Source organism: Suricata suricatta, chromosome 3, assembly GCF_006229205.1.
Source record: "Suricata suricatta isolate VVHF042 chromosome 3, meerkat_22Aug2017_6uvM2_HiC, whole genome shotgun sequence".
NCBI lineage: Eukaryota > Metazoa > Chordata > Mammalia > Carnivora > Herpestidae > Suricata > Suricata suricatta.
This window is the reverse complement of record NC_043702.1, coordinates 21,158,886-21,170,032: the sequence shown is the minus strand read 5'-3', so window position 1 is coordinate 21,170,032 and position 11,147 is coordinate 21,158,886. Positions and strand designations below refer to the sequence as shown.

Genomic DNA, 11,147 nt, shown 5'->3' with positions numbered 1-11,147 from the left:
ACAAACTGCATAAGAGTCAGGTGTCCAGCTGGGAGGCTTGGCCATTAGAAACAGAGGATTTGGGGCAATATGGTAGCCTGAGAAGAAGACAGTTAAACAGTTGCAGTATAATTATTGGCTGCTGCTGATAATTAGATAAATATATACACAATACCAGAAAAGTAGAAAAACTAAAAACTAATTGTTTTGTGACCAAATGTTTCTTATAGGCATTATTACCATAGTTTGACCTCTTTTCTAGAGGGATGTCCTGATTACTGCTAGAACTCACCTTTTCACTTCCTCATGCAGCTGTTTTTTAGTCCAGTGAGGAACCTTGATGGAGCCATACAGGAGCAGGTGTTCCTTGGTAGTGAGGTAACTAAACAAGACGTCATGCTGCATGCAGACCCCCATGCTCTTCCGTACCGTGTGTAGGTCTGTTTTGATATCTTTTCCATAAACAAAGATGGTGCCCGCTGAAGCCCCAAATAGCCCAGTCAACATGGAGCTGAAAATGAAGAAATGATAAATCAGGTCTCAACCAATCATTTAAGCTAGAGTTTGGGACAAAATATATTTCATTCATTAGCAAATGATATTACAGTGTATTTCCTCAGGTAAGACCAAGCTATAAAATAAAATGGTATGACATGGGAATAGACTTAAAATGACTGTTAAAATTACTTAGAGTGCTACATAAACCCTACACAGTGACAGTGATGGGCCGGGGGTGTTGGTAGTAGTTATGACAGAAATGGCTGCACACTTTAATTGCCAAGTGTGCTCTCTCCTTGAACAAACTCATGCACTTCCCTGGTCTCAGATGGAATCTGTAGGTCATGGAGTCTGAAATTTCTATCTCTAGCCCAGGCCTCACCACTCAGTTCCAGGTGTGCACTGTCTATCCAGCAGACAGGGCCACTTCTCCATAAAACATCTTGCAGGTGTAAGACTCAACATGTTTAAAGTTTAACTCAGGATCTTTGCCCTCCACTCTGTGCCCCCACTGATGTTCCTCTTTCACCATATGATGAATCTGTATACTGGGTGCACAAGCCTAGAATCCAGAAGCTGTGTTTGCATCCTTCTCCTATCTCTGTTTTCTACCACTGCCCATATGTCCCATTTTCCAAGCCACACCACAGTGCAAGTTACACCACCACTTGCTCCTGACCATTTTAGTCTCTTAACTATCCTTCCTATGTGAACATTGGTCACCTTCAGTCCCTTTCTCTACACTGTGATTATTCTCTATCTTACTAGACAATTGCTTGTCGTTTTTCAGATGGGTACTAAACTGAGCAATTATTTAATATCTATATTATCCAGTAACTTGTAAGTTCCATGAGGTCAGGCAAAGGAACCATTTTTTCACCACTGTCCCTAGTACCTAACCAGTACCTTTTACCCTGTATGTAATGGACCTTAAATGACTGTTGTGGACTTAACAGGAAATCAATACTATACGCAATTCTTCCCATAAAAACACCTTGAAATACAAACAACTCATTCTTTATATTTAAAAGAATAAAATTGGGACTTTCTCAGCTAAAATTACAGCCTCTTCAAAAAACCTCCTCCTCTTTTCTTCACTGGTCTCTTATTGCCTATTAGAAACCTGCTTTTAAGCACTATATCACTATATTTTCACTAGAAAGCTAACTTTGAATTTAAACAGGCCATATAAATAAGAGTAGCCACATGTTCCCTCATTTCATGACCTTCCGTTGTCCCCTTTTATTTACAAAAGAAAAATTAATTTGAATATATTTTGGCAGTCACTGAGCTTACTTATGATAATGCTAAATAGGATATCCAGCAACTGACACTTTTTCTCAAATAATGGCTAAGGCAGAAACAGCAGCTCAGCGCTGACTTCCTGCCAAGCAATGTGGAGCCCTGGAGGTGAGTCACAAAAAAAATTCAAAAGAATGTCACTTTAAAAACATTTGAATTTCTTTTCCTTTTGGACACATCAGCTAAATGATGAGTAAGAAAGAGTAGCTCATGTGCCACTCCTAGCCGTTTTGGTCTGTATCTGATAGCTGGTGATTTCTTTCTTCATGAATCAAGGCAAGGAGCAGCTGGGCTGAGTGTGTTCATAGCAAAGTGTGTAAACTAAAAATTATACATGGGCCAGAATAGAAATGCAAATAAACGGAACAGACTGGGCATATGCGACAGTGCAGATTGGTGGGGAACAGGAATAAATCAGAAAGCAGATGTCCCCTTTAAGAGGACAGTCACCAGTAAGCCCCAACTAATTGTCCCGACCTTAGACTGTGGACCCAAAATTGCCAGAACATCCTATTATCCAAGGAATGTCAAGAATATTCCTTTTCATTAGATAATTTCTCCATTTTAAAATACTGGCACTGAATTAAAACTTTTAAGAAGTACTGGTCCGGCTTGATCTGGCCTTTGAGGTCTCAGGTTGGGCCTCTGACTTAGACTCCATTTTATAGTGAACAAATTGAGCTACCTTAATCCACCTGGAGATGTAATCACTTTATTATTTATGAAAGAAATGAGGAAATATTAAGTAATCTGCTTCCACGACAATAAGTGTTAGAAAGTGACATACATGGTAGTAGTTTTCCCGGCCCCGTTGGGCCCCAGCAATGAAGTAATATGTCCTTCATAGAAGTTAAGATTGAGGTTATCAACAGCAATTTTTGAGCCGTAGATCTTTGTGACCCCATGCAGGGCAACCCCAACTGTGAGATCCTTAGGTTCAGGCTCGATGTTAGAGGGAAACATATACTCAGGACCTGAAAGGAAATCAAAGGAAGAATTATAAGCTCATAAAGAAGGAAAATGTCACTCAAGATAGACTTGTCCTTAATTAAAAACTGAAGACTATAACAACACAGGCCTCTAAGTAAAACTAATTCTGGAAACAAATGATCTACTATAGTCTTCAGCCTCCTTCTCATTTGGCTAAAGAATGAATGAGGTAGGGAACCATATTCTCCAAGCCTCATAGCACACTTCTCTGTCAGAATAGGTTGTCCTAGAATATACTATCATAATAATGAATTCTCCCTGTTTCAACAGATCTCAAGTATTCAAAAGGCAGTCTAAGTCTTCTGATCAGACAGGATGATACCAACTAATGGAAACAATGTCTATAAGATGTGATTTTGTGGTGACAAGGCCAGTTCAGATCTGTGATTTATAGAATCCAATTTATTGATTTCTATCTACATCTGCTTTAGGCACCACAAATAGAACATGGATATGGATCATCCTAACTTTATAAAGATAGCACTATTCACCCAATGTCAGTAAGTCATGAGCTTTAAACTTTTTGTTCAGTGTTGGTGATGGGTTATGCCAAATTATCTGTACTTGTAACTTGGTTACTCTTTTTGACTAGTGACAGATGGCTGGAGTTAGGCGTGTAGACTGTGGCCAAGGAACAAAATTTTTCTCTGTGTGAATCTAACTGGACCACAAAGGGATCTACAATTTTGGCCTAATTAGTGCCATATGCTAACCAACTGAGCTAATGAGCCCAGAAAAAGCCACAATTTAATCTCCATAAGAGTCTAAACACATATGTGTGGACATACTCATCCATGACTAAAAGGATAATAATTTTGCCATTTAGAAAAACATAATTAAAATTACCAGTCATGTAAATTTTTATATCACTTCTGTCATAATAATGCTTGCTGTTGACCTACTTGTCTTACTGGCAGACGGGTTGGTGTTCTGCATCATGATGTTAGTAAACATAAGGCCATTGTTTTTCTCATGCTTCATATCTGCACATCCCAGTCGCTCCTTCCAGTAGGAAGGGAGGACTGGAAAATACCATGGAGCTGCCATGCCATAGGTACCTGTGATAAAAATGTATTAAGAAGAGTAAATATTAGTTGATTGTTAACATTAAGCATCAGAAGGTAAACAACAGAATATTATATATGGTTCAAAAATATTTTCTTTTCTTTTTTCTTGATCTATATCAAATTAAGTCATAGTTGCAGTTTCCAATGTAAAGCAAAAAAAAAAAAAAAGAAAAGAAAAAAGCTTCTCTTTTATTCTTTAAAAAAACTTCATTGAGTATACATATAATTACATGTCATAAAATTTACTCATTGTAATAAGTGTAGAGGTAGATGATTTTTAGTAAATATATGACGTTGTGCATACATTACCACAATCTATGCATTATTAGAATATTCTTATAGCCCCAAAAAGTGTTCTCCTGCCCATGTATAGATTAACTCCTGGTCCCACCCCAGTTCTAGACAATCACTGATTTGCTTTCTGTCTCCATACATTTGTCTTTTATAGGAATTTTATGTAAATGGGACAATACTCTTTTATTCTAGAACATCAGGAAATGAACAAATATCAGCAAGGCTGAATGGAAAAGCTCCTGAGCGTGTTAAAAGTGATGACAACTTGAGACCTAGGATAGGGGATCCAACTAGTGTTTTCCATTAGAATTTGGTAAATCCTCCATAGAATTAGGAGACCTGCTTTTGTTTTATCACATCTCATGTGCCTGTTTGGAAAGACTGGATTCCATGCTCCTTAAGCCACTCCACCCTTTAAAGGAACATCAGAGAAGGAATTCACTAGTGCATTATCTCATCCTGGAAAATTCTGGTTAGTTTTGGGATTTAAGCTTTTTTTTTTTAAGACTATATATGGCACATCAAATATTAGAAAATACATATTAGCTGATATATAAGTACGAAATCTATAAAAAATATATCTGTAGAAGTATGTTCATACCTGGAAACACATTCCTGACATACCAAGCAATAAGAAAATAAATGAAAGAGTCAGCTAGGATTAGACAGCAGAGCCATCCGAAGGAGGTGGTGTCATCCTGAACTGGGGAACTGTACATATTTTCCCACTGAAGACCTAAAAAGAAAATACATGTATTTATTCTTTTGTGCGATGTATTGCAGTTGTGAACGATAAAATCTAATTTTAAAGGAAGTGAACGTACCAATGCCCTGCTCCTCATATCTTGCAATGTATTGACTTGCATAACTGAATGCCGTTGGGGACAGCAAGCTCTGTGAAGAAATGAAACAGCAGTGATGGTTCTTATAAGTTTTGTGCAAGAGGGATCTAAACATACTTAAAACTTTGGATACTTACATAGGGTAAGTTGACATTAACTCCCTAAGCATACTTAAAAATGCATGGGTACCTGACCAAGCACGCTACCACTCTGAAGGAAGAGGAAGAGGGAAACAGAAGCAGAAAACAGAAGCAGGAAAATTGCAACTTGGAAAATATTTGTCAAAAATCCAAAATATATATCTAAACTTTGTAAATGTTGGTCAGCAATTTACAAAATAGGTAATTATAGGGTAATGCAATGTTGAGACTAAAATCAAATTAACTGTAAGGAGCCAGAAGATGTTTTTATGTCATAAATTGATTACAGGTAACAGAAGTACTATGATTTAAAATATACATAAATATGAACTGATTGAATACTTATAATGCAACAAATTAGAAATTTAATGTTGTTTTAATCCAAAGTAGTCAATATTAAATGGAAGTTTTTAACACTTTCTATTTCCATAAACACCATATTTCAATATGACTCTCACAGACATTTATTTTTCTACTTTCCAAATTTCAAACTATTCTTAATAATTTCATTAAAATTCTTAAATTAATCCAATACTTTTGAATAAAAAAGGCAGGAAAAGAATTAAAAATTGATTATATGCTTTCAGTGCATTTGTCTTTATGCCTATAAGTTACAATGTATGTTAATGAAAACCATGAAAATTCACATATGAGAATAAGTCCAGTAATAAGGGTTTTAAGATATTTAAGGAGTTAGATCAGAAAAGAAGTCAGAATTTGTGATGATCTTTAAAGTAATTATTTTTAAAAGATTATTCTTGGGGCGCCTGGGTGGGTGAGTTGGTTAAGTGTCCCACTTTGGTTTAAGTCATGATCTCACGGTTTGTGAGTTTGAGCCCCGCATCGGCCTCTGTGCTGACAGCTAGCTCAGAGCCTGGAGCCTGCTTCAGATTCTGTATCTCCCTCTCTCTCTGCCCCTCCCTTGCTCGTGTTGTCTCTCTCTGTCTCTCAAAAAAAATTTTTTTTAATTTAAAAAAAGATTATTCTTTCTTCAGAAATTATTTCTTAACAGCATTACATATTATGATCTTAAAAACTGTGGGGGAAAGTTTCATTTTCATTGTCTTATGCTTGTATAGTACTCAATGATATAAAATAAACTATCATTAGAACAGTTAAGTTTATTTTGCAATCACAGAACTTTTCAATTTAGATAAATGAACTTGGAGTTTGAGAGTCTAAAAACATAAAAAGAACCAATTTTTATCACACACCAGCCATTCCGTTGTGACAGATGACTCACCATGAACACTTTTACTACATAACTCAACTCATCCTCAACTGTAATCAGAACAATAAAGGGGAAAAAGGCAATGATGTAGATGAGGCTTCCAATAAGGGCTGCAATGTTGGTGTTGTTGAAGAAGACGCTGATAAGATAGCTCATGGCAATAACCGAGAAGCTGTAGTCCGAAAAATACAGGAACAAAATGAACCCATTTGTTTTAGGAAGAATATTGCCAAACTTCAGTATAATGATGAGGAGGATGATGGTAACCAGCAAAAATCCAACACTCTCGATAAGCCAGGCAAAAAAGTGGCTGCAGGAGTCCACGCCCATCATCTTCATGTACTGTGAAAAGGAAAAAGCATTAGCCACTTTTTGAGCTGATATTCACTCAAAATGCAATTATTTCTGCACCATGCCAAAATGCCCATGAGACTCTTCATATATATGGAACTAGGCATTTTAATGATTTTCATAAGTCAAGGATTTCTCCATGCTTGCTATGTAAAATTAATATGAACATTTATATCGGCCCAATTTAAATTACATGCTTTCAGAGTTCCCCAATATAATGGGTGATTTGGATGGTAAGGTTCTTTTTTTTTTCCAGTTTCATTTTATAACCGGTATCTAACTGATATACCCAGATTAAATTAATTTAGAATAGATTATCAAAATTTATGGTGTCTTCTGCAGAATTTTACAACATGAATTTGACATTTGTGCAGGTATCAATATTTCAACTAGGTGGAAAAACATAGTTTATTTCAAATTCAGTGCAGGGACTGAGATAGTAAAACATCATTAAAAAAAATCTAAACATTGATGGACAACACAATCAGTATTCAGGTTCCTGAGAGAAATGAATGAACCTGATTCCTGAGATTTAAAACATGGAAACATTGAAGGGAGACTTTCCGCCTTTTGGCAGAAAGATCATTGGTCATCTAGGTCAGTTCTGTCCTCTTTGTTTGCCAAAAAGACATTCATACACCCAAAATGAACTCATGTATCTGAGATTCATTCTCTCTCAATTTATATTCTTTAATAACTCGGTGACATCCCTAGAGACCAAGGCAATCCACAGAGGTAGAAAAACAGATCAGCATGATATGTTTGAGCATTAACTCAAAGGGATTCTGAAAGCTCTAAAGTCCCCTGGATCTTGGTTGCACTTTGTGGAAACCTGCATATCCAGATTTCTAGTTTTAACAATACATGATTAATGCCGAGCTTATGAGTCAACAGTCCATTTTTTAAAAAAGAACAAAAGAAATGCTCCACTAAAGCTTTATAATCTAGTACTTCAGGCAAACTGAAAGATTTTCAATGTCCTCCTTCTTTAAACCTAACTTGTCTAGGAAAAAAAAAGGAATGTTGCTGAATCTTTTGCTCTACACGCAAATAGTGAATTTTATTTTCTGCCTTTGTAACTTATCACATTTTGATAACTCTGCTGCTCCTCTTGTTGCCATGGAAACAGCTACCTGACTGCCAACAGTCTAAGCTGTGGGCCTTAAGCTAATCACCACTGAGAAAAAAGCGTGTGACTTTTTCTCTTAACTTTGCCCTCTTCCTCACCCTCCTCCCTCCTTACTGCTTCCCTCCTCCCAGGCCCTCCTGCCCTTTGCAGTAAAGATTCAACTTATGTTTCTACAGGAATGGAAGTGTGGGTCAAAGTAAAAAAAAAACTCAGCATGGAGTGAAGATGCACTATGGAAGGTTTCCTCTATTTACTACGTATCTATCATTGAAAACAAAATTACACGGTATTAAAAAAACCCTCAGAGGTCTTATTTTCGAAATTTTTTCTCTGTACCCCAACCCATTTGAGAAAATTACTGTGTCATGTATTTGATGACTGCATTTCAGAGACACTTGCATATTCCAGTATGATTATGATATGTTCATTTGCTGTTCTTATTTGTATTTTGAAGTTTAACTGAATTTATAATTAGGTGGGGAGTTATGGAACCCATATAACTACTCTAGAGGTGATATCCACCACCTAATTTCATGTGACCTGTGCAAAAAATATTTTTGCCCAATGACAGTGTATGTTAGTAAGAGACAATGTCAATCTGTTTCACAAGGTGACTATAAAATATCTAGGACATGAAAGAAAGCTGACTTTGGTGTGTGTAAACATGTTTTCCTTTCCCAACAATTGACAGCTGCAGTATAAAACATTTTTATAACTAGAAAATTCTCCACTCATAGCCTTATTAAAAGATAATCTGGCAAACCCAAAGACCAGGACCAAAAGTGTTTACCACTGTAATTTTGAAATTTTCAAGATTTGAGATCAGATTCCTATTCCCAAGAGCTGATAAAAGTTGGAGGGTGATCACTACTTCCTATTGAAATAGACTGAGCTAGGTGCTTCCAAAAGTGTTCACTACTTAACATTCTGTCATGAAACTTCAATGTTAAACTTCAGGATTTTGTGCCATGAGGAGAACAGCTGTTACTCATAAAGAGAAAGAGGAATGAGAGCATGTAAGTCATCCATAAATTATCCAGATCCAGTGCCAATGTTCTTATAATAAATAAGACCAAACCTGCTGATGGAAGATGGCCCACAGAGAATGTCTGGCTATGCTTTCCTGGATGTCATTAGTTGATCCTCAGAGTGACATATGTCAGGTGCCAGCTTTGCTATCAAAGAGTCACTTGTCTCAAGCCTGCCAAACCTGCCTGGAGCAATTCATCAGTATCTGATAACCTGTTGCTCAAGGAAAACCCCTGTACATAGTGGTCAGAGTTTGCTCCAGTAGAGGGCAGAAAATAGGAAAGTCAGTAAGATTTTGGGTCAATGTGTTGCCCCATTCAAGAGAAGCTTATGTGCAGGGATTGACATTAATGCTCTCAGGAAAAGAAATTGCAAAGATTCCTATATTTACTTGGCAGCAAAGTGTTCATTCAATTCAATAAGAATGTCAAGCAGTAATTTATAAGGAATGATAACATTTTGATCTCAATTAAATTTTTTTCTTAACAATAGATATTTAGATTATTGTTTTTTAGTAAGGTGCTGTGTTCCAAATTCCCACTACTGTGGTGGATAGTGTCTATGAAGAAGGCATAAAAATTGTTTAAAGTGAAGCACCAAAGTACTAAAATTTCTTGCATAATTCTTGGTACCATCTCTCCAGACCACAGACATTTTAGATTACCTATCTGAACTGAGAAAGAACAACTCCAAAATTTTGTCTCCAGCTGAAATCCCCATAAATGATTTAGATTGGATGAGAGAGATGAAGCTAACCCATAAATCAAGAAAATAATGTGGAAAAGTACTTCTCTGTGTGTTGTAAATCAGTTTTTGTACAGCTTTAATATTTTAATTTTTAAAAGCAAGGAACACAGAACAAAACTGCAGGCATTTCAAAATAGTTTTTTTTATTTAACTGGGTTTAATCTCATCAAAAAACTTATTGGGCATTAATATTTGTACTAATTCCTTTAACAAGTTAAAGAAACTCACCAGAGTCATATCATATCATATCAAGGTCAAGGATTAATGGCTGCATTGAAATAGCAACTAACTTGGTTTTCTTGCCCAGATTTAAGAACAATTACAGAAGGAAAAAAGTACCTTTTAACCTTTTTTTAAATTTAATTGGAATGAGAAGGACATAGGGAATTAAAACTTTAGTACTTAGTGAATATTAAAATGATGGTATTAAAACATGATTTTGAATCTCTGGTAACCTAGGGGAATTTCATCATTATTATCAAAAGTCCTTAAGTGTCTATGCTACCAAAATAAGATAAGAGAGAAAGCAGCTATGATATGGAAAAGGATTGGTTGAAAGTCAAGACACTTGAGTTCCATCCCCAGTTGGACAACTACCTAGCCCTGCAGTTTTCACCAAGTCACCTCTCACTGGGCTCAGCTTCTTTACCTCGAAATAGGAGGATATACAATTAGAACCATGAGCAGTTGAGGAAGGCTGACCAGGAGGTACTGAGCAGGAGGCACTTATTCAATCAATTCCTTCCATCAATTCATCTCATAAATAGACGACATTCCTTTGAATTTAGGACACCACTGATTTTGAGATGTGCCATTATTTTTACGTGCCACCAAGAAAGAAAAATCACCACCAATTCAATGATGACACCCTATCAAATGCATCCCAATTTCAGAGGCATTAAGAAGCAAAGAAAAAAAAATGTCATCTTGGATTTGATAAAATATGGATAACTGAATGCATTTCTTGTTGTGGCAGTGAGAGAGCCACATTCTGGAAGTGTGTGCTGAATTAGGTCTAGATAGTAAGACTTAGAGAGTTTAAGGGATTCGGCCCAAGTGAATATGAACTGGAAGACTCAAAGCCTGACTCTCTGATTCCAAGCTCAGTGATCTTGCACTGTATGATTTTGACCCCCAAAGATCAAGTAGTTAAATTTTGAAAGTAGATGCATGCAAAATGAAGACACAAAGCTACCAAACAAAAACCAGTTTACCATTGAAAACTATGTCTTTCTTCAATCGAGAAAGAATTCTTCATTATGCTTTGATTTTTTTTTTGTGAGATCCACAGATGCATTAAAAAAGCACCATTTTAAAATACAAAATTATATATCATATGTATATTATACATATGTATAATACACACACTAATATTTACTGTGTTTCTACCACAAATTCTATCTTTAAGGTAGGTATTTATTTTGAAGTACAAAAGAACACAGTATCTATCACAATTTTCTATTTTTAAGTTTTCCTTTAATCTATAAAGATTCACTTCTGAGTACCTGGAAACTGAAAGAGAAATGTAAGGTAGGAGCTGCAACCAAA

General features: G+C 36.1%; 1 protein-coding gene across 1 annotated transcript in view; it reads right to left on the bottom strand.

Moving 5' to 3' along the window:
* The window catches only part of ABCA12 (ATP binding cassette subfamily A member 12), a 166,968-nt gene that overhangs the window by 42,945 nt on the left and 112,876 nt on the right, over positions 1-11,147 (bottom strand). The window contains exons 24-29 of the mRNA XM_029932926.1: positions 6,356-6,685; positions 4,955-5,024; positions 4,732-4,866; positions 3,681-3,827; positions 2,567-2,753; positions 272-490 (exon numbers count right to left, since the gene is read on the bottom strand). Of these exons, the coding sequence (XP_029788786.1) occupies positions 272-490; positions 2,567-2,753; positions 3,681-3,827; positions 4,732-4,866; positions 4,955-5,024; positions 6,356-6,685 (1,088 nt within the window). The remainder of the gene's footprint in view (positions 1-271; positions 491-2,566; positions 2,754-3,680; positions 3,828-4,731; positions 4,867-4,954; positions 5,025-6,355; positions 6,686-11,147) is intronic.